This window comes from Myotis yumanensis, unplaced genomic scaffold, assembly GCF_028538775.1.
Source record: "Myotis yumanensis isolate MYYU_CA2020_CCGP unplaced genomic scaffold, mMyoYum1.0.hap1 SCAF_11, whole genome shotgun sequence".
Lineage (NCBI taxonomy): Eukaryota > Metazoa > Chordata > Mammalia > Chiroptera > Vespertilionidae > Myotis > Myotis yumanensis.
Genome location: NW_027223762.1, coordinates 31,172,862 through 31,197,450, shown reverse-complemented (window position 1 = coordinate 31,197,450; position 24,589 = coordinate 31,172,862). Strand labels below are relative to the sequence as shown.

General features: G+C 38.5%; 1 protein-coding gene across 6 annotated transcripts in view; it reads right to left on the bottom strand.

The window, feature by feature from the left end:
* The window catches only part of CCDC85A (coiled-coil domain containing 85A), a 176,177-nt gene that overhangs the window by 31,057 nt on the left and 120,531 nt on the right, over positions 1–24,589 (bottom strand). For 5 of the 6 annotated variants that reach the window (XM_070429251.1, XM_070429252.1, XM_070429246.1 and 2 more), the window contains exon 3: positions 8,429–8,505. The exons of the other annotated variant lie outside the window; for it this stretch is intronic. In XM_070429251.1, coding sequence (XP_070285352.1) covers positions 8,429–8,505 — 77 coding nt within the window. The remainder of the gene's footprint in view (positions 1–8,428; positions 8,506–24,589) is intronic. 6 annotated transcript variants of the gene reach the window in all.

Here is a 24,589-nt window from a genome sequence, read left to right as displayed (position 1 = left end):
CTGTCAAACCAGTCATTAAAAAATTGAACCACTTTCTTACATCTTACACCAAATAGCTGTTGCCCTTAAAATCCCTCCTCAGGCCCCACTTTAGGTTCTGCCTTTGCAGTTCACCCAGATTAGGTTCTGATTGGTCGGTTTCTATGCCAGTGTCAAAAGCTCCGCCTCCTAGGCAGCCATTGGCTCCTCACAGTTCACCCAGATTTCGTTCTGATTGGTCGGTTTCTATGCCAGTTAGCATCTCCAGGCCTATCCTTGGGCCTGATCAGAGGGGCAGGGCTGATCAGCAGCCCCTAGGGCTGCTGGTGAGGCCCAGAGAGAAAGAGAGGCAAGGGCTGATCAACAGTTGCCATGGAGGCTGCAGATCAGACCCTGCTTCTCAATCTGGGCCTGATTCACAGTCAGTGCTGGGTTGCCGCAGCAACCCAGCACTGACTGCAGGACTGACTTCCGGTGTTCAGTCATTCGTTCAGTGGTTTTGGACGTTACAGACCCTGGCTCTTTATATATATATAGATTTAAGCAATATAACTACTGCCTATAATACACTTATGTTTGTCTACTTTATATTTAGAGGATATAGGTAATTACCAATTATCAAGAGGCACCAACTTTAGTTTCTTATATGTTAGAAGCATCTTCACTTTGCTCAGGCTTATACAAAGAAAGAAACTAGAAGCACTTTTACATGAAAAATGCCTAACGCCACTGTAGGAAAGGTTTGAACCAGAATGAAGAAGAGAATGGCGTGGTTTAAATGTCGCTGTAGATACATCAGCCATGGAGGTAGTGACCTCCAGCAGGGAATGGAGATTGAATGGGCTGTGCGATAAAATTTACATTTAATTCTGAAATCAAACACTACCCAAGAGTTTCCACTTTCTATTCCTTACCCTATTAGAAAAGGACTGCTTCATATTTATCTTTTAAGTTTTGACTTTACTTTTTTTTTAAAAAGCAAAAAAGTGTAGAAAACCATTTTGACAAAGCATCATTAATGTCTCTTATAGTTCCATCTCAAAATTCCTCCATATTACTTTCATACAACTGTGATTCTAGTTGAGATGACTACACAGCAAAACCTGATGCTCAGAGTCTCATCATTTTTTGTGTGTGACAAATTCTGCCAAGGACAAGTAACAGGAATGCTGCTATTTTTATGGCTACTACAAATAAAAAACAAACAAAAAAACAGTTTAACATCCACTAGTGATAGAATTACTAACATGCCAGTGTAGATATACAAAAGGCAACACTGTTAAACATTATTGATACCAATGTCTGTAATAACTTTTAAATTCAGTAATTCTAAGTAATAAGTTTAATAAGTGATATAATTATATTTTCTATGCATTGCAACTCACCTATTTTCTCTCTTTAGAATGAAGACTTCTTATCACGCATCGGATCCTCAAACACAAGCCCTCAAGCATGAGGGGAAACACAGACGATGTACATCTCCTCACCATGAGAGCCTTCCATGTCGCCTTAGACATTACCCTATCAATTTTACTCTTTGATATTTTCTCTAAAAGACTTTAATTTTTCCCTTAATCCAGTCTCTATTTATTTAGGTTCTCCAGCATGACCTTTCCCCCATAAATCTATTTTCCAAATCTATTTGTCTATTTTATTCCACTACACCCACACCCCTGGGGTAGCTCCCACCTATCCTCTGAAAACTCTATAGAACTATACCTAAAAGCTGTCTTTTTTTTTTTTCTTTAATTATATAAATCATGGCGATTTAGAGAAAATGGGAATCCACACGCACGATTCCTCCGGTGGAGTCCATTTAAATCCTTAATGGGTTTAACTTTTTTTCTCTTATCAGTAACATCCAGATTCTACTCAGGTTGTGCAACATAGAAAAAAAAATTTTTTTGGCACATATTACTCCTCAGGAAGGCCAAGAAAGGTAATTTCCATGAAAATAACAAAGAACACCACCACTTGCTTTAAGTATCCTGGGAAGCATTACCCTATGCTACTTTTTTAGAGCAATTCAAGCCCTATATGAGCCATATATTTATGGTCCCATAAGACAAAAGTGACTTGCAAAACAAAGTCAGAAAAATGTGCAAAGGAGAAAGGGGAACAACCATAAGTAAGTATCTCCACAGCAAAAAAGCAAAAGCGCCCATGGGGGGAATCCATGCGCCAGAGAGAATCCGCCCCTCTCTGCCCTGAGCACGGTAATCTGCATCAGCACAGGACAGAGGGAGCTTTTCAGAGACTTGATCAGGGATCTGGGGCGGTTGCCATGGAAGTGAACTACTCAGTTTCTTTAGCTCCTGTGCCCCCTCCCCGGGCATTTCTGGCAACAGTTAATAAGTTCTTTCCCTTTGTTCAGAAACTGCTCTGGACTGGCCCTGCCTCTTCCCCATGCAGTGCAAGGCCACACTGTCACCAAATTACAAGAGTGGGAGATTTTTCATTCCCATTCCTAAAATTAGACTCTTACTTGCGTGCTAGCACAACAGAACTGGAACCACTTGCTCAAAGGGGCCCCTTCAGTGGTGCTCCAGTTGCCATGGCTCTCAGACCCATTTGCTGAGCCCCAGCCCCGGGGGCAGGCACAGGCCCCTAGGCAGGCAGGCAGGGCACCTTTACTGCTCCTGGGAACCTCTCTCAAATGCTGGTCTCAAGAGGAAGGTAGTTTGGTTTGGAGAGGGCCTCTGGGGCACGGAGGAGATAAGAGTGCTTTCCAAACAGATGCTGGTGCCAGAACCCTGGATGAAGGGAACAGATGTCCCGATGGGACTTTTAACAAATGCACTTAATTGACTTTGGCATCTCAGCAAACTTCTTGTTTCAAGTCTCGAGCCCTACTAATGATGCAAAATCGAAACTCAACACAGAAGAGGTGATAATAGTTTTATTTAATAGGTAAAATAGTTTTTACCTCACTGTTATGTCTGAATAGTGACTAGTGTCTTCAAAAGACAGTATTATCGCCCTGACTGGTTTGGCTCAGTGGATAGAGCGTAGGCCTGCGGACCAGAGGGTCCTGGGTTCGATTCCAGTCAAGGGCATGTACCTTGGTTGAGGGCACATCCCCAGTAGGGGGTGTGCAGGAGGCAGCTGATCAATGTTTCTCGCTCATCGATGCTTCTAACTCTCTATCCCTCTCCTTTCCTCTCTGTAAAAAATCAATAAAATATATTTAAAAAGCCGAAACTGGTTTGGCTCAGTGGATAGAGCGTTGGCCTGCGGACTGAAAGGTCCCGGGTTCGATTCCGGTCAAGGGCATGTACCTGGGTTGCGGGCACATCCCCAGTGGGAGATGTGCAGGAGGCAGCTGATCGATGTTTCTCTCTCATCGATGTTTCTGACTCTCTATCTCTCTCCCTTCCTCTCTGTAAAAAATCAATAAAATATATCTTAAAAAAGACAGTATTATCTATAATAAAATCATCAGAATGGTCTTCTGTATCATCCACGTTACGGTATTTCCTAGCTAAGAGATTTCATTGCAGATTCCGTACATAATCATATGGATGGCACATATTACTCCTCAGTAGCATAGGGTAATGCTTCACTGGATTCTTACAGAGACATCTAAGCAGGGTGTCTGAATTTGGGCTAAAATATAAAACTTTATGGGTATATACCTTGAAAACTACTACTGTAACTATTTGTGCCCCTACCCGCCTCCCCCCTGCCCCCTCTGACCACATACTGTTAAGTATGACTTTTTCGTGCAAATTTAAGTATATGTGTTTGTACAACCAAACTTTGATTCTAAAGTATTTAAAAAATGTGTCAGAGCGAAGACTACAACGAATTTTTACAAATTTAAGAAAAATAGAATATTTCCCTTAAAGCAGAAACAGAATAAATGTTTAAGAAATCTTAGATGGCTAAGCAGATACCAGTTAATTTTTAAGACATGGTTTAAAAAAAGAATTTGACAGTAAGATAAAAACAGATTGAATAAGTTAATACACTGAATTTTATAAATGTCATGAAGTGACTAAAGGAGGCACTGTGTATGTGCTAGAAAGAACACTGAACAGACCTATGTCTTGGCCCGAGATGGCCCTTATTCAGCTGTCTCCTCCCCTCTGAACCTTCTATGCCTTTACTGAAAGAGAGAATTGCCCGATGTAATATGTAAGGCTTTATCCAACTCTGAAGATCTTTATCCACAGAAAGTTTGTGTTTATGTGTAAAAGCATACAGGTAATACAGGTAATAGGTATGTTCCGTTTAAACTTGATATAAAATTCCAAACAGCCAGTGTGGCTCAGTGGTTGAGTGCCGACCTATGAACCGGGAGGTCATGATTTGATTCCTAGTCAGGGCACATGCTTGAATTGCCAGCTCAATCCTCAGTAGGGGGCATGCAGGAGGCAGCCAATCAATGATTCTCTCTCATCACTGATGTTTCTATCTCTCCCTCTCCTTTACTCTCTGAAATCAATAAAAATATAATTTTTAACTTGATACAAAATTCCTTACAATAATTTTACACCATATTGGGTCTTTTATTTCATAAATTCCTACTTATGTTACTGTGCATGACTCTACCTCACCTGATTTAAAAGTTAGACAAATTTCATAGATAGCAACTATATTTATTTAAGAAACACACAATCTTCATTTAGTGCTCATCTCATATTAAATATACACAGAATGGAGCTCACAGACCAGTCTGAGAAGTTTTAGTATTTTGAGAGGTTAGATGCAATTCTTTGAAATATTTTTATAAGTGTAATTTGTAAAACATGTATATGTGTTTAAGACAGAATACCTAAGTTCAAGTGATCATTAGTGATCATTTGCCCCAACTTTCAGGAAGGACCTTCAGGGATCATTCATGTTGTCACATATTGCAGGATTTCCTGCTTTTTAAAGGCCGATTCCTCTCCCATTGTATGTATATACCATATTTTATTCATCTGCTGATGGACAGTTAAGTTGCTTCCACATCTTGGTTATTGTAAATAGTACTGCAGTGAACATGAAGTACAGATATCTCTTTCAGATTCTGATTTCAATTCTTTAGGATAAATATCCAGAAGTAAGATAGCTGGATCACATGGTAATATGCCAAGTGAAATAAGCTGTCACAAAAGGACAAATTCCACATGATTCCATTTATATGAGATCTCTAAAATAGTCAAATTCATTGAAAGAAAGAACAGAATGGTGGTTGTCAGGGATTGGGGGGGGGGAGGGGGAGTTGATAATCAACATGTATACAATTTCAGTTATGGAAGCTGAATAAGTTCTTGAGATCTAATGACAAACTCATACCAATAGAAAATAATACTGTACTGTACACTTAAAGATCTTTAAGAGGGTAGATCTCATATTGTCTTCCTATCAAAATAAAAAAGTTTTAAAAAAAGGCATTTCCTTTTCAAATAATACATACCAAATACACTGCATTTTTCTGAAAATAATGAGACTGTTCTTATTTTAGGACACCTTTGAAAACTGTGTTCACAAATTAGATTTAAGGTACAGCTCAATTGTCTTGTAGGATACTCTAGAAACCATGGCAGAGCAAAGAGCTCTGTGCTCCCTGGGTAATGGCCTGCCATGGAACATATTAATATTCCATCTACACTTCCTGTGGGATCCTATGTACCAGTGGGTAGAACCAACTCAGTCTTCACTAAGTTTTTCTCTCTGTTCTTGCATATAAACCCTTCATTCTAGGACTTGGCAACTTTGCATGGGTATAAGACTGGACCCAAACTTTATTTACACTCAGGCCTACAAAATTTAAGAGCTGGGTGGAACCTTGTCATGTATAAATTAAGAAATGGAAGCCTTTGCATCTAACCAGAGAGAAATCCACCGCATTTATGACACTCACTTTGCTTATTTTAAAATATGCATAGCTAGGGAAAAGTTGTGACTTTCTTTTCATTATATGCAATTTTATATAAGGAATAAAAATGAGCACGGAGGAGATTTTATCCTCCGGGAAAATGCTTTACATAATTATTCTAAACACTAAATTATCAGCAAAGAAACTGGACACAGCCACAAAAGATATTTGATATACTTGGAATGTCAATTGCCAACTATATTCTTATTCCTATTTATCTAAAGACAAGTGGTCATATTTTTTAAAACTTGGGAACAAAAAATAATTTCTTCTAATCAACTGCACAGTGAGAAAGCTCTTAACTGAAAATCAAGTTTTCAGATATTGAGACTATTTTATGCAGTGACGTTAGCTTGTTGCATTGAATTGACCTTGCAAATCAGCTAACATCATGCAATCAGAAATAGTTTCTGCGGGGAAATCACATAATTATCTCTAACAGTCCCAGTGACGTCTAAGAAATTGCACAGCCTGTGTGTTTTCCAGCCCCAGTCCCAACCCTCCACAAGGATTCCCTTTTATGACTCTGTCTGTTCATTTCAGTGTGTTTCTACCAATTATTGCAAGTGCTGATTCTATCGTATGTATTTTTGCTGTAAATGAAAACACTAACAAGTACCGAAATTTAATGGAAATACTGCTTTTGAACTAAGAGAGAGCTATTGTTTTCTTTGCATATTATTTAAAACAATGGATTTTTCTTTGCATTAAAGTAATTTGGGCACAAACATAGCTGTTTAATTTTATACATTTTTCCATTTTACCATGTCTAATATTAGCAAGAATCTGACTAGAAATGATTGACATCTTTTTTTTTTTTCCTCTTTATGGTACATATGATACTGGGGCATCTCACATCAGTAACACCTTAGATTCAATAAAATACAATCTTTCCTAGCCACTTCTTGTGGAGAAATAAACAAAACAATGTTTTTTGACAGAAAGTAGCAGAGAATTTTAAAAACATATGCTTGAACACTTTATACCTTGAAAAGTTTTTTAATCTCTTCTACGCTTAACTGTGTAAGTACTATGTATTTAATTACACACACATATCAAGTATAGGTGAAGACTTCTGATTTCTTTTCAAGACCACTAACACTCACGTTTGCAGATTTTTAGAAATCAATCTTGTCATCATTTTCACATTTGTAGTCCCTCTTTTTCATTAAGATAGCACACATGTTAGCATTTTGATGTTGATGCTAGCATTTCCACTCACAGGAAAACTAAGAGACATTCTTTTTTCTCTTTCTTTTCATTTACATTCCCAGTTGCCTCTGAGATGGTATAACCATAGTGTCCATAATCAACTAATTATATTTTTTTCACTTTTGGAACAGGGCCCTAGCACACTCATACAGTGAATCCAATATAAAAGGAAAAAATGGCAAAGAAAACTTGAAAATGAAAAGTATAGAAGAGCAAAGAAAAAAGCTCTACATATACTTTATTCCATGGTACAAATGACCCTTTTAGTCATCATGAGTTTTAACATATGTGTAGTTTGAGAAGGGAGATAAGTAGATGCATATAATTTCATGATTTCTAGCCAGATGGTTGGCCAATGGAAGAGACAGGCGTTCTCACATGCAGTACCTGATAGCCCAAATCATCGTTACTGACCAAAAATCACTTAAAAAAACAAAACAGGATTTAAAAAAAGACCTAAAATGTCTTTCCTAAGCATATTTGCACTAATGTTTCTGTATCTCCTCTTGCACTGTAACCAGGGCTTTGTATTTCCGTTTAAACCATTTGAGTTTTAATTTTCCCTAAGTCACTTATGAAATAGAAATAATCACCAAAATGTGGAAAGAACAATAGCAACTAAATAGTTACAAAGTTCACTTTCATAAAATATTAAAATATGTTGCTGCCTACATGTCTGTAAAGGGAAGCAACCTAGAATCAGATTCGTTCAACTCTTCACAGAACATTTCCCAAGAACCACCCCCTCAAAGGACCAATATCATTTCACCAAGATATTGGCCATGGAAATAATTTTATAAGAAAAATATGTGGCAGGCAGTATACCCCAGACAAAGCCACACTTTACATTCACCGGGGAAAAGAAATGAGGCCCCAAAGTAAAAACTGTCAATTACTGTCATCACCTTGTTGTGCTGAAAGGTTCAATCATATCACAAAGAACTTTAGAACGTGCTAATTTAATTAAAACATGACAGCTTCAATCTACCTAAGCTTTCCCTACCTCACAAATTAGCAAAATTTTTCTTTAAATACAAGCCCCTTCTCTATCTTCACCAACGACATGCATAATGTATATGAGCAGTGCTATCAAAGTACTTTCTATTTCCTTTCATTTTTCTTTTCTTCTTCCTTCCAAAATTACTTTACATTCTTATTTCAGACATCTGCATCTTTTATTGTCACAGTTTAAGAACCTGCATAATAGGATGGTCATTATGAAAAGTAATCACACTCCACACTGATGAATGACTACTTACAAAATGATTTCTATCATTTAAAGGAGGAAATGTAATTGAGACTTCAAACTCCAAATAAAATGCTACAACTCAAATGACACTGACTAGCTATGAGCTTCTGGAAGTCACCCACCTGGGGCAGCATGCGATTCTCTTCCTCCAGCTGTCTTACTCTTGCCTCCAGCTGCCTAACATAGGACAAGGTTGATTCTAAAATTGAAAAGAAAGAACTCACATTATACACACAGGTCTTGTTCGGTGCACTGTCAGGATATTTCTGGCTTGATTTATTCAAATCAGGTAGTGACTACAAATCTGTTATTTAAAAAAATTAAAGAAAAGAAAAACACAACAACAAGTTTCCTCCCCAGAAAAAAACAATAACAGAAGCTATTGAAACTACAAGCAGTTTGAACAACTGGACAATGTTAAGGAGAATTCAAGAAATTTATATAGGCGGTGAGATTGTAGGCTTTTGCGCACTATGTAGCCCTCAGAACATTAGACATCTTGAAGACAGTTGTTTCTTCTTTTCGACTTATTTTGTACATTTTGGGTTTTCAATGAGCTGCACCATGCATAAGACTTTCGTAATGTTAATTATAACCAAAATAAATTACAAGGTCATATTAAAAATAGAAAATAATATTTCAAATATCCAATACCCTTCATTATACCAATACATATTTCAAGTGTTAAGACCAACATTTTGATCTTGTCACAGATCTACAGATATTAAGACTGTAATTCAAAGAATGGCTATGAAAGGGCTAAATAATTAGAGTTAGGCTGAATTTTGACTGTCATTTTGGCTGTGTGTGACAAAGACCCAAGTTTCCCCAAAATCTCCAGGTTAACCAGGGGCAGACTTGAAATTAATTCTTGTTTTAATTTCATCACAAACTCAGGTGTATACTGAGCTCACAGTCAACATCATGCTTTTCCTGTTCCCTAGTGAAACTCGAAAGTTCACAGCTTTACATCAGGAAATGGATTTCATTTTGAGGAACAATCTGACAGTGATATTTTTCATAAAAGTGAAAGTATTTAAGCACATCATAGAGAACACAGCTGCCATTCATTACCCAAGAACAAACATTTCAGGTAAATGTACATAACACAGAATCCAGAGCATGTCTGCAGAGTTAGCATTAAAGTAGCAGATCTTCCTCGGTGCAAGTAAGAGGCAAGTGTTAGGAGCCCCTAACAGCCTCAACATAGGATGAATATTGATGCAAATTAATACCTTAATCTGAAATTCATCATGGAAATGCTATAATTTTTATATGGAAATTGATTATATGACCTCAATTTCATATTTGTGACCTCCAAATCAACATTTTATTTTCTTAAAATACATAAGAACCTCCAGTTCTTAATTCACAAATGTAGCACCTAAGCTCATCCCTGACCACTTTACACAAGCCTGTTTTCACAAATATTTACAGAAAGTCATTATGGCTGACATGAACATAACCACCCACTAATCTCACACCAATGGAGAACATAGCCTTGAGCGATCCTTATGCAACAGGAAAACACAAGAGGAAGGAAACTGAAGACATTTGCTAGAAATATGCTCTCATTTTTTAGCTCAATGAAATGTTAAGAGTTTGCTTTATAGATTCTTCCAAATGGAAAAAAAAAAAAGCATAAGGCATAAATGAATAACCAACGTATTGATTTCATGAATCTGCTTTATTCTAGCAAATGAATAAGTAATTTGCGGATCAAGATGTGAATGTAGATGCCTGATTTACAGTTTTGCAAGCCCCACTTTCAACTCCACAAAAACAGCCACTTAAGAAGGGCCATTCAAGTGAAAAGTTGTCCAGAAATATTCTATTTAAACCATGAACAAACACATTTCTTTTCTTTTTTTTTTACATCTTACCTTTTTACATCTTACCTTTATTACCTATACTACACTGTGCCTGAGGCTGTAATACTTAAAGCAGCTGAAATGACTCTATACAGAGTGCTTCAGGTGGGATTTGAAAGATGACACTAAATGGATTTTAATTCAGTTCGGTCTCTTTCATCTATTTCTCTTTTTTAAAATCTTTGCAGTTTACATATTTGATGTGATGCTTTCACTAAGTTTCCACTTATATTTCAAAAGTTACATCAGTATAAAAAAGGGGGGGAGTAAATTCCTGAATTTGGAAAACATTCCTTTCTCCAATTTTCAATGTCAAATTATAGTAGGTGAAGTTCAGAGCTTTGTTTCAAAGCATTCACTGCAAATATAGGAAAAGCTAGGGAATATTTTACACAGGTAAAATAATGGAAAAAATTAGCTTTATGATAAAGACAAAGCTAAGAGGTGTTGTGAGTTCATTCATTCAAAAAAATATTTATTGTGGCACCGATTTTTTTCAGGTACTACTGCTCTAGAGTTGGGATGAAAAGATGACCAGCTATCGTAAGTCTTAGGTTCCTCAGAGCACAAATTCCACTTTAGGATTCCATGCCCATATGCTGTGATCCAGAAGGCCCTGCTGTTCCAGGCTCAGCCCTAAGTCTCTGCTGCAATTACTACTATAGGTTGAAGGGATAGAACATGAGAAAACTTCTGGGGGTGGGAGGGAAACAGGAAGAATAGCTGATCTGCATGCATAAATAAGAGAACTCATGCTGTTAGTTGTTTTATTCATCAGGAAACTGATTATATAATCATTAAGTGGGAGTGGAATAGACAAACATTTTTCTAAAATATACTATAAGGTCATCACTGAGCCCCCGAATCCCTTTATGAAGAGACACTGGGAAAACCACCCAATCCTTTGGGAAGTGAGAGAAAAACAAATACTTATTTTGTTAATCCCTTAGGGTTTCAAGGATTATTTGTTATTGCACCATAAACTAGCTAAGCCTAACTATCAGTACATAAGGAATAATGGGATAGAAAATATGTAAACATTTGTAAATAAAACATAATAGGATGAGGTGTAAGAAGCTCCATACTTTCAAAATATTCACATCATAATCCCCATCCTCATCCTAGGTGATCATTATTTAAAAAACTTGAAATCTTATGCGTGAGAAAGGAGCCCCTTCTGACCCAGAGGGACATATCTGGCTATGTCTGCTGCAGCACCTTCCCTGTGCTGCTGCCTTTTTCTTCCTTCCTCAGGGGACTTCCAGAGAGAGTGGTGCCAACTGTAAAACAGCGGCTCTTCCATTGCTCTTCCACAGCACCCGGAGAATGTGGAGCCCGGTTGTGCACTGACCTGAGAAAAGTGTCTGACAAAGACTGGCGTTCTTTCCACTTATAAAGTACACTCACTCGCACACACAACTGCGTTAGGATATCCTATCACTGGAATTGATCCTTATGCTTTATACCAGTGGCTCATAGCTGGTAACACTGAGATTTCAAAATGCCATTTTGGCTTTCAGAACTCTGAGAATGAGCATTTCTCCCCCTGAAAAACAGCCAAATACTGAGCTAGGCAACAAATAAAACAATAAGGTCAGATGAAATTCAGTGCTAAAGCATGTGAAACAGCAGTACAGGAGAGCAGTATCGGTCATAGTTCTTCGAAGGAGAAACCTGAGCTTAATGGATCAACAGCAGTTTGATAGCCAGAGAGATGGGAGTAGAGCCACAAGATGGACAAGGGCTGGAAGCCAGGAATAATCCTGTTGTAAACAGGGAGAGAGGGGAGTCACAAGGAGGAAAAGGGAAACACTGGGAGCAAAAGGAGGAAAGGCCAGGTTCTCCCACAGTCAGGATCTGAAAAGCCAATGTCAAGACACTTATGCAGGCAGTGATTTTAATTTCCCCCAAAGTTATTCTATTTCTCTTTCCACCGGGGAAACCTATGGACAGATACACATTAGAAAAGCGAGTTAAGCAAATGATACCAATGTGAAAATCCAACCATGATCAAGATGTTCTTTGGGTAAATCTTGTGCATATTTTCAGAGCAGAAACAATTTCTCTCCATGTATCTCACTTTTATTTGAACCTACATATAAAGTCTACAGCACCTTTTGCAATTAAACAGTCATAAGAATTCCACTAAATTCATGTCTTCTAAATGATTCCAATTTTAGAACCGGAGTGCACCTTAGGGATTTCCTCACCCAATCTGTCCTCAATCCCCTGCTCATTTTGTAAATGAAAGAATAAAGGCCGGAAGGCAGTGAACTTGGCCTAACACTGAGAATCAATCAAATATATTCAAAAGATTTTGTTTCATTGCTGGGTCATCATAGTTATTCCCATCTTGGATCTTCTCATCATCACTATGCCCAGCTTCTTGCATAGATAAATTCTAAGTTCTCTCTTTTTCTTCCCCCGTTTAGATATTCTGAAAGGATATTTACATTTACAATAGCTTGATATTTCCCTTAGACAGATATCCTGCACTTGATTTCACTTCAATTTACTCGCAATACATTTGATCATACAAAGTAGCTCAACTTTTTCCTCTGCTAGATCAAAAATTCTCTGATCAAAATATTAAACCCTCGTATTTCCCCTTGGTTTGTAAAGTGGTGTTTCCCTCTGTAGGCAAACACCCATCCTTAAAACCACCCATGAAAGACTCTAATTGCTGTACATAAAAGGTTTATTGTTGGTAATTGCAACTGTCTAAGGTTTGTCAAACTTCTGAGTGGTTTTGATTAGACAAAATGCTGTCTGGTTGCCAAAATTTCAGGGAAGAAAATAAAATCTGGTGATGGTCCATTCCAAGATAAATTACAGCATTTGGAAGAGTGTACAAGAGAACAAACATCTGGAGACTACAGTAGCCAGGGGTTTACAGATGTAAGTTTTTCTGTGGCTAAGAGTCAGTCCCCTTGGGCCAGAGAGAGTCCAATGAACTGACTTCAAATCCGGAGGCAGTCTCTTCATTCAACCCCAAACTCTAAAGACACCAATTGCATTAATCCCAAATTCATCCCACCATCCACAGGCTCTACACATTACAAAGAAAATTACTTCAGAATTATATTTCAAAAATTATTACTGTTCCAACTAAAAGTGTTTCTCTTCCTTCCTCAGGCAAGCAAAGATTAGCCTCCTACTTCAAATTGATATTAGCTCCAGAAGTATAAGTGATTACATTTCTCACTATAATTTGATACTTTTTTTTTAATCTTGCTGGGATCAGCATTTTCAGATTGGCCTGGATATTTAACTCAGACAGCTTTATTGACAGAGAATGAGTCAGGTACCGCTCCAGTCTATTATCTGCGAAACTAATACTGCTCTTCCCCAGCCCTTCTTTCTGTGCCTGCCTAAAAGAAATATGAGGTAGCTATTTGCTATCCAACTCCTCCCATGTTCCTGGTTATTTACTGTCCTCAACTTCTCTTGGCTCTGGGTCTCTGCCTACACCTCCCGTGGCCAAATACTCAATCCACTCTGCCTAGTGCAGAACTTCTTACGCATGGTATGAAAAATAGCTTTCTAATAGATAAACTATCCAATGATTGGAAAATATGATCATGTACTTCATGTTAATGGAGGTGTTCAGAGAAAGATCAATGAGATTCTGCCAAGATTTCTACCTGTAGATGCTGTTGGGCTGATCCCTTTAACTCTGAAGTTCAATAATTCTACAATCTTCAATTCTTCCCACTCCATGGGTTTCTTTTAGTTTTCCTTATTCTTAACTCATTTGTCAACACATCATATATTGAGTGACTTACGATGACATCTCTTTATTAGGTTACTTATTTTCATGTCTTAATTTTTCTAACAAATACTTGCTTTACTTTAATATCAAGACTTCTTCACATAATAGTGACTGCCTGCTGTGTGCTAGATACTGTTCTAGATGCTGGGGACATGGCAGCAAGTGCGGTCTGTGCACTGACGGAGTTCACATTCCAGTGGGGAAGATGGACCATGAAAAGCAAATAGGATATTTTGTGAAGGCGACATGTGCAATAAAGACAACAAAACAGAGTCCCAGTCTAGAGAGGTTTGGGGAAGTGCAGCCGCATTATGGAACATGGCCTGGGAAGAGCTCTCTGAGGACTTAGATCTGAAATAGGCCAACGATGCAAAGATATTGGAGAAAAGAGTTTCTGGCAGAAGGAATGATGAGGCAAGTGACAGCAGTTGGAGACGGAGATATTTGTCTTGTCACCTTCCTCCGCTGCTTAAATTTTTAAAACCTTGTACTCTTTTTGGCTGTTTATACTTAGACCTCGACTTAGACTCCTAGATTATTATTTTCTTCCTTGTGACAAAAACCCTAGCCTGTGTTTGGCTGCACTTCCTCACACACCCACTTTCCATCCATTGGGAAATTCTACTGACCCTACCTCTAAAATATCCCGAGAATCCAACCTCACAGTAGTCTCCTAAGTGGTGTCTCTGCTTCTATTCTTGCCTCCACCCCCAAGTCTATTTTCATTCAAAGTCTATTTCAAATCCACAGCAGCCAGGGTTTTCTATCTAAACACTAAGTCTGAACATCATTCTCCATGCAAAACCCTACAGTAGCTCACTGTTTTTGCACCACATAAGAGCCAAAGTCCTTAAAAAGTCCAGCAGAGCCCACATGCTCTGGCCACCTGGTACCTCTCCCATGTCATGCCATCACACCCTCTGCTCAAGCCACGCAACCTCCTTTCAGTTTTTGAACACCCAAACATGGTCTAGCTTCCTGAAATGCTCTTCCCCCAAATAGATGCTAACTTCCTCACCTCCTACCAGTCTGTTCAAATCTCAGCTTCTCAATGAGACTCACCAAGTCCACCTCATTTAATCCTGCAACCTTCCCCCATCTCCTACCCATACTCATGATTTCCCTTTAGCCTGTTGTACTTGTCTCCTTCAAAAATCCTCAATCACTTTGTTCATATGTTATGTTTATTGTGTAAAATACTTCTCCCCATCGGAATGTAAACTCCACAAAGCAGGGGTCTTTGTTGTGTGAGTGATATACTCCACATGCCTAAAATAGTGTATGGTACAAAGAAAATGTATTGAATGAGTCAACCAATAAATCAATTACGTAGCTAGTGCCCTGAAAGGAAATATTTCATAGTATGGGTCCCTTCAATCACTCATGGAAGACAGATCAATATTTAAATGGAGCCTAATATCAATTCTGTTGTGCCATTTGAAAAACATTCTTTGGTACATTAAACTTTGGATGAAAACTTTACGGACGTCCTCAAATTATGTCAGATCAAATCACTGGTACGTCATTTCAATAAGAAATCTGAAATGTGCTTTCATCACGTTCCAAAAAATATGTGCGTGTGTGTTTGTATACAATTGGGAGGGAAAAAGAGGGAGAAGGAGAGAGCAGAAGGGGTGTTGAAAGCAAAGAAAAGAGAGATAAAAACAGTTGTGGGGGGTGCAAAATATGTTTCTACCACTAATATCTTGGAATATAATAGAAAGGCCCTTCGGCTGGATGTCTACTTACTAAGGTTTCCTTTGGGTTACAAATACCCACTGGAAGGGATGTGAATTTCACCCCAGACAGTCTCTTCCCAGCCACTCCCTGCGAGGTTGTACTGGGGGCCAGGAGAAAGCACAGGTGGGGAGCCCTGGGCAGGTGTTGACTGGCGCAGAGTGAGGGGCTCAGAAGGGCATGGGCAGTGGTCCACATCAAAACAGGCTATTTCTTTATGAAGAGAAAAATAATCTCACTCTTCAAAGGAAAAGAAAACAGAGCAATGTGCTGTCCTAATTTACATCAAATTAGAATGAAGGCTGTAAATATCGAATCATTTTCCAAGGAGGCTTTAACAGAATAAAAAAAAGGGTGATTCTCCTAACCATGTAAGTGCTATATTTTTTAAACAGTCAGATTTTGTTTCATTTATTATTTCCTAGAAGAGTAAACAGTTAAATGGACATTTAAATTCAATGACTTTAGTATAAATCAATCAAGAAATCAGGGGGAAAAAAATAATGGTCTGTGTCCTAACATTTGTATCAGAAAATAATCACCATAAATTTGTTCAAGTCCCTCCTCTCCCCAAACAAAAGTGTTTTTAAAATGGAAGAAAATGGCATTCTGTTGCAGGTTTGCTATCGGCCACCTGCACCTACTCCTTGTGAACTGGCACCATTTCCCTCTAAGTTACAGACTGCCCATGGCAAGGCCCCTTAACTCTTTTCTGAGCAGCCCTATGACCAGCACAGAGCTGTGAGCTAGAAGGTGTTCAATGACTTATTGTCGACGGAGCGAATGAACAAACCTCTGACACTGTTCCCAACTGCTTTGGCTGCTGCTCAGAGTCCCGCGCCCCCAGGACAGGCAGAAGCAGTTAACTCAAAATGCAGTCGGTTTTACCCAGAAAGCACACAACGACAAGCAATCTAAAATGCAGTCTGGTTTTCAGGAACTTTTTATGCCCTAAAATTGCCTTCACTTTTACTATTTCCTTTGAAAGCACCAGCCCTGCAAGAAGGTACTAGGTAAATAGCAATAAATTGGACGAAAGGACTGAGAACTATAGGGAAACTATTTCAAACTCCAAAGAGCTGTTTAACACGAATACCATTTTCACAGCTATTTGGGGTTAAAATGTGTCTTTCCACTGTGACATGGCTGCTGTTGTCTTTTCCCAGGGAAAATAACTGCCTTTCCCAAGGCCAGAGGATAAAAAATTGATGTCATTTTAATAAACGTAACAATTTTCTTAAATGTATGTGGCCCCCTTCTAAGCGCCTCTGTTCATATTGTCAGTGAATGCACAAGGAACTAAATCTGTAAAACAAGTCTTCAAGAGACAGTAAACCTATAAAAATGTATTTTCTTTTAGGAAAGTTATTTATATTTAGACGTTTTTAAAATCCTATAGATAGTCGTGTGTTTTTTTACTGCCATGCTTTTCAGCAAAATAAAAGTTTTATCAAATTATACAACAAAGCATCATTAGCTTAGACTCCATCAATTGGGAATTCATAAAAATGTCATTGAATTTAGCCTATAGATACTGTCTGCATTACAATGAAACACACAGTGTAACAATTCAGAACTAGTTCCCCTACATAAGAAAGCGAAGTTTTCCCAATGTCTTAGCATTATATATCCGCACATAGAGTAACGTGAGTAAATGATGGACAGATCTAGTTAGTTAAGATATACAAAATGGGAAAGACCGTATATTTTGAAACCTTTTTTTTTTGTATGTTCACTATTTTGGTATATTTTTGAACAAGTATTTTATAATCACGGTCACTTAACGTATATTTATATTGAGCACTTACTATGTTCTAGATATTCCACTGAAAATAAACAAAAAGGGCTCCTCCACTCAAGGAAAATTCTAGAAAGGAAGACATATAGCCAGACATGTGTACACAGACACATAAATAAGTACACTATTTCCCTGAACACCTCGCCCCCTATCACTTTAGCTTAGATGTAGATGATCAGTGAAGATCTGGGGCATCCAAGATGAAACCTGAATATAAAGATCTGGAATGAGCTTTCCAAAGACCAAGAATAGAATTTGCAAAGTCCCCAGCTTAGATTGAGCCTGAGGCACTCCAAGCACAGAAAGAAGGCTGCAATGACCAAAGTGGAGTGAAGAGAGTGAAGGGAGAAAGGAGAAAGTCAAGTTGGAACAAGGAAGAAGTGACAAAATCCACTCCTCAAAGTTACAAAGCTAGTAGAGTTCAATTCTGGAACTCAACCTGAGGTCTGACCCAGAAAAGCCCAACATTTGCAGCATTATGAATAAGTCTCACTACTAGAGAACATAGACCCTGTGAAGAGACAGAGTGAAGGCCATATCAAGCAATTATCAAAGAATCTCATCAGCACCAATAGTCTGATGGACTTAAATTATTTTCTTATACTTGAGCACTATGCCATCACTCAATTGATTCATTTGTTAAAAGAATAAAAACTGTATTTTTCCTAAGATGCAAATAACTACATAATTTTTCCAGTTTATACGGTAGTGACTTCAAGTAACCAAGAATCAGCCTAAGTTAAAATAGCAAGTTTCATAGTCACCACCAACCAAACCATCCCAAGGGAGGTGGGTGGATAAGCTAAGTCAATAATGGGCTTAATAAACAAAGATGGCTGTTCACAATGCAACCTTGGGAAAATTTCACAAACTTGTTATAACCCAAGTCTCAGAAATCTACGGGCTTAGAAAAAAATGATGGACCAAAACAAAGGGCAATTTATTCTGGCTTGTAAATGTCTAATTTTAGTTTTCAAAGCAGCTGCTTTCCTGAATCTCGCCTGGATTCTCTTCCTGACATCAGGGGAACCAAGTTAATGTTCACTCTGCTTAATTTAATGCTGTCATTCTTCCTGGTGGTAACAAAAGAGAACTGGATGCATATAATCCAACAGAGGTAATCACAGGCATTTGGAGAGAAGTTGGTTATAAATATTAAATATCTCAACATACTGTATTTAAAGTAATCACCCTTGTCCACAAAATCCTATGGATTCTGCAAGTATCTATCAATACTTCTAATACATGAGAACCTGGAGTGGATACAATAAACTTCTACACCTAAAATAATAGTAATCTTCAATTAATGGTTTCTCAAGCTCCCTACAGCCTGAAATTATACACACAATAATCAAGAGGATATTTTAAATTTATTTTGGCCATACAATGAACCTATTAAATTCTGTCCTGCTAATACTAATTTTCAGATTGATTATAAAATAGCATTCTTAAATCAATGATTTTTATTCACCCTTGAAAAACACAAGAGTGTGTTTTGTTTTGTTTTTAACTTTCAAAGCAGATGAAATTGAAAATCTTTAAGTTTTCACTTGAGTTACCTCTTGTCAGAGCATAGTCATTCTGTTTAGAGAAAACCTTAACTTATAAATAGGAACTGTGTAAATCAACATGCAAAAGAAGGAATAAAATACACTGTGAACACCATGTTCCTTAAAGAAGGGACTGTATTTTATTCCTCCTTATAAACCACTAGAGGCCTGGTGCACAAATTCATGAATGAGTGGGGTCCCTCGGTCTGGCCTGTGGGATCGGGCCAAAACCAGTGGTCCCGGACATTCCCCGAGTGGTCCCGGACATTCCCCGAGTGGTCCCGGATTGTGAGAGGGTGCAGGCCAGGCCGAGGGTCCCCACTGGTGCACAATCAGGGCCGGGGAAGGACCCGGGAGGTTGGCCAGCCAGGGAGGGACCACGGCAGGGTTCAGGGTGTGTCCGGCCCATCTCACTCAGTCCCGATCAGCTGGACCCCAGCAGCAAGCTAACCTACTGGTTGGAGCATCTGCCCCCTGGTGGTCAGTGCACATCATAGTGAGTGGTTGAGCGGCCTTCGCATACCATTAGCATATTATGCTTTGCTTGGTTGAATGGCCAACCGGATGACCAGACACTTAGCATATTAGGCTTTTATTATATAGGATGGTTGGACACCAACATTAAATTCCAGAGAGTTGTTAAGCTAAGGTACATGCCTCTTCAGCATGAAACTAACAACCTTTGAGTATTTTAAGAGTTAAAAATATCTTTATAAAAGTTTAAGTCTATGATAGCTGAAGGAAAATGCAAGCAGTTGACTTTAAGGAAGAATTATAACTGAATAAAGTAAGTAGAAGTAACAATGAGAACATTCCTCTTTAGGACATATTATGATTTAAAAATAAATAGTATACCATACCTGGTCCCAAATGGCTTGAGTGAGGCAATGTAATTAAATAATCACTAAATGATGTCTTTACACATTTGGGAAAATTCCATTCTAGTAAGATATCTCAGGGAGCAATGGGTTGAGGAAGGCTAGTCAAAGAGGTGACTCCTGCTTGTGTATTCCTTCCATTAATAATTAACATTATTCTATCCTGGCTCCTCTGGGAGTACATGTTATGGGGGCACCATCATTATTTAAAGGGAATTACAAGTCTATTTTCTCCGTGAGAATAAACAGTTATGTAAGAACTTATAACAATGTGGAGGATCTACTAACATAACTGCTTATACCTACACCCTTCTGCCCTCTGTGGACAGCTCAGCTTTCTACGTTTGTACCAACGACTCAACCAGGACTTCTGTTTAAGGCTGCTGGCTTAGCACATTTACTGAGAAAGGGCTTCTCAAATCAGATTAGGCCCATGAATGTGACAAAATGAATTGCTTTTAATTTTCCGTCTGTCCTTAAGAAGTACCTAGGATTATTATGTTGGAATTAAACAATAGGCCGGTGGCCCATGTAGATTCAAATGCATGGAAAATGATGGACACCGCTTACATTTACAAATGTGTGTATCCTTCAGTAATGATCATTTTAAGCAACTGATCTACACAGGTAAGTCTTCTTAGTCTAATAACAACTTACTTGAAATTTATTTTCCTATTGTCTGTGTGGGGTACTGAGAAATCAACCTTCAGGAAACACCAGCTCCTCTTATCCTTTCATTTCTATCAAGATAACAAACATTTCGAAGATAACATACTTGGAAGGAATGCATATAATAATTATGAAGACAGTGCTCCTCAATTCTGTGCGAATAAGATTAAATGAGCCTTTTTTTTAATAGAGGCCTAGAAAATAACTTGCTGTGTGATCACCATCATCATTGCATATTTGATACATTTTTAGAAAGGAGGGGGAAAAAAGTTAGCAGCTCTGTCAAAACCTCCACATCAGCTCAGAGAAGCTTCTATCCCAGGAAGGAGTATCAAACCCACAGGGTGAGGGAACTGTCTGATAGGATCTCTGCTCATTCTTACCTAAACAGTAGCTCCAAGTTAACTTCAATACAAAACCAGGAGCTCTAGCCCTATGTCCTTCACAGTAGCTGGGTTTGGCCTCCATTTCTTACACTTTCAGAAGCTAAGTTCTATCTGGCTGGGCAGTGTCTCAGCACCTGAGGTCAAGGCGCACTGCCCAGGCACTTTGTATGTGGCATCCAATGAATTCCCTGGCCAATTTCCAGGACATTTCACAGGGCCCTTGCGTCTTCTGCGTGACTGCGTGACTGCAGCATCATAACCATTATCAGCTGTGTCCATTGTTTCTTAGCTTAGTCTGTTGCCTTTTCCACATTTTTTATTCCACTTTTATCACCTGAAAATTGCACTCAATATTTAATTCAAAACATTTACCAAAAGCTAATGTATTCTTTTAAAACGTTGACCCCTTAAAAGTTGCTCTTAAACAAAAGCTTTCTTACTTGCAAAAATCTATGAATGTATGCTACTGCATTGTATGTTTTATGTATTGTTTTTACGGTAAAATAGAGAATGTCCACCCCAGTCTTGGGATAATCTTTCCTGGATAAAGGATTATGGTCTGGGGCCAGAAGACTGCCCCACTCATTCGGGCCTGCTGTACTACGGAGAGCCTGCCCACTGGGGATGCTTGCAATTTGTTCTGATAATCTAGGACCAGGCATCTTTCCTGTTCATTTGTTTCTACTAACTTGAACTAGAAACCGGCCAGACAGTCCCAGCTTTTATCTGACCCTACTCTACCTAGCCTTCCGAAGACACTCCCCTGGGGTCCAGCACAGACCAGTGGTTACGAGCACGGATGCTGGGGTCGGACTGCCTAAGTTTGACTCCCAGCATTGACCCCTTACTCTGTAGCCTTGAGCAAGTTATTAAATTCCTGGGCCTCCATTTCCTCATTTGTAAAATGATTAATAACAGTGCCTGCCTCACAAGTGGAGGATTGAGTTACTTTGTATAAGGCACCAGGGACAGTGCCTGCTCACAGTAAGCCCTACCTATTATTGCCTCCCTCCCTCCTAGTGCTGAACGTGGTCTTGAAACCACCACCCCCGCCATGTCTCTGGCCCTCTCCAGTGGATTCCTTGGCTTGCTTTGCTCTGCCCTCCTACTCCAGCGCCCTGAGGCAGACAGGCCTATGCTCAACGTTTGTGTAATCTGCTACCCCACTGCAGGCCACATGGCTTTACCTGAGCTACCTGGGCTATTTGGTTTCAGCCACCCACACTAACAGTGGCAAGTAACAGCAGCTCTCAGTGGTTGTGCCCTGACCACTGAACCTCAGCAGAGGGAATCTGTTAAATGGAAGTGAAAACCAGGTGAATATAAATGGATAAAAAGATTCAGAGGAAAGTCAATGCCTGTGTTTTAGAGCAGGACTGACTAAATGACTAAATGTGCCCCAAATGACTGACTAGTGTTATTAAATTAATTACACTCTAGCCCAAGCATGTCAAACTCACGGCCGGTGGGCCGCATGCTGTGAGTTTGACATGCTTGCTAGTAGCAGTTAATAAACACTGAGTTTAGACCAAACCAAAGGTCACATATAAACAGTATATGTGTTCATTCAACAAATATTTCAATGTCCCAGATACTGGGATATAATGGAGAACAAACAATAGATAAGAAACAAGAACATAAACAAATGAAATCATTTCATATGTACAAAGGGGGCTGAAGGAATGACTGGATGGTAAGGAAAGGCCTCTTTGGGGAATTAAGTTGATAAATATTAAATGAACAAAAGACAGCCTGGTTAGAGGATGAGTCTTCTAGACAGAAGCAGCAGCATATGCAAAGGCCCTGTGGTAGAGATGAGCACAGCATTTTTTTTTTAACAGAGAGTACAATTAGAAAGAAGAGTGTTAAGTATCAAGTCCAGCTGCCTCAAACCAGCTTGGTGATTAGGGTCATGTGATCACTTCCAACCCTAAAATTCTCTAAATCTCTATAGGAACTGATATATTGATAGGTATAGATAAGGCAGCTTAGATTGACTCTAGCACTTTGCACTGAATATATAAAAATGCCAAGAGAAAAGCATTTCAGTCAATAACATGCATAGCAGTCATCAGCCTTCATTATAAGAATAAAGAAGATGGATTGAAATTTAGAAACTTTGTGATGATCTGATTAGTCAAAGAAAGAATAAAGTAATTATGGATAACTCCCCATCTTCACAGTGAAAGGAATGCAGGACTTGGTGGAGATGGGGTGGACAAGTGGGAATTGAAGATGACATAACAACAGGCAAGCAAGTCCATGAACGACTTGGAGTTTAAAATATTATTTTCATTCCTTTTTAAAAGCTTAGATGAAGATATTAATATTTAAACTCTGCAGGGAACTTGGAAAGAAATGCCCTTTATAATTCCCTTCTGAAAAACTCATTTCCAATTATGAATACAACTCCAATATTTCCTCTTAATGAGGAACGATAGAGTCTGAGGACATCTGAACTAGGATGCCTGGCTAAGCATTTAATTTCCCATTTAGCTTTAAGGCAAGTTGAGATAGGCAGCCTTAGTTCAAACATTCATATTTATGAAAAATGGTATGAGGTTTCATTTGGAAAGAAGATTTGGGGAAAATGCTACATCTAGCAATGCCAACCTAGACATTTTGGACTGCTACATACAGGCTGTAGGTTTGCTCCTCAGTACAGAAGGTAAGCCTCCAATTAACATGGAATTGATTTTGTGAAAATGTCTTTACAGATAAATTGCTCAAATGGATAGCTTGGAAACCATAGCAACTATATATTTTAATTAAAGGTTGCTTTTTAGAAAGAAAATTTTAACTACTTGGTATTACAAGTCTTAGCTGAATGGCTTAGCTGTGGGAAATAGAGGCTTTTAATAACAGGAAAAGAGAAATCTTCCACTTTACCATCTTCTACTATATGCCTCTCTCATAACATGAGATAGCCCGAGTTAATTCTCTAATAAATGAAGCTAAAAGTTGTTCTATGAATAGAAAGTCCACTTGAAGAAAAACTATTACAGTTAAGGAATGTTTTCCCTGATATTGCTAATACACAACACACACACACACACACATACTTTAAAAACCTTTGATAACTGTTATTAATACTTTCAATTTACTGAATGTTAATGACATGTTTACCATTGAAAAGTGACAGTTTGCCATTTTGTGAATAACTGCCTGAAACAGAAGTGGGAATCTTTAATCACTCATTTATTCAACAAAATTTACTGGCAATTAATCATGCATCCATCCTGGGGGGGGGGGGGGGGATTCTAATAGCGTATATTTAACAGAACATTCCCTTTCTGTGCCCTTTCTGGAGAGTTTTATCCTCACAATAGCATCATCACTATTCTAACAGATAGAGTGGGTGGGATCTAGCAAAAGGTTAGTGGCTTCTTCTAATTCAAATACTAAGATTGTACCTTACACCTGCAAACCATTTCAAGGCTTCAAAAGAACTGACCAATTAGCTTCATCAATAGTCAATCTTTGTAAATAACAAATCCGAAACCAAAACTCAGGTGAATCACTGAACTGGTCTATCTACTCACTCAATGTGACAGAGGTCCTCTGTGACCTTGTGCACCAAAGTCAAAAGCAGAACCAAAATTCTGAGGTTTTGTCTAAATAT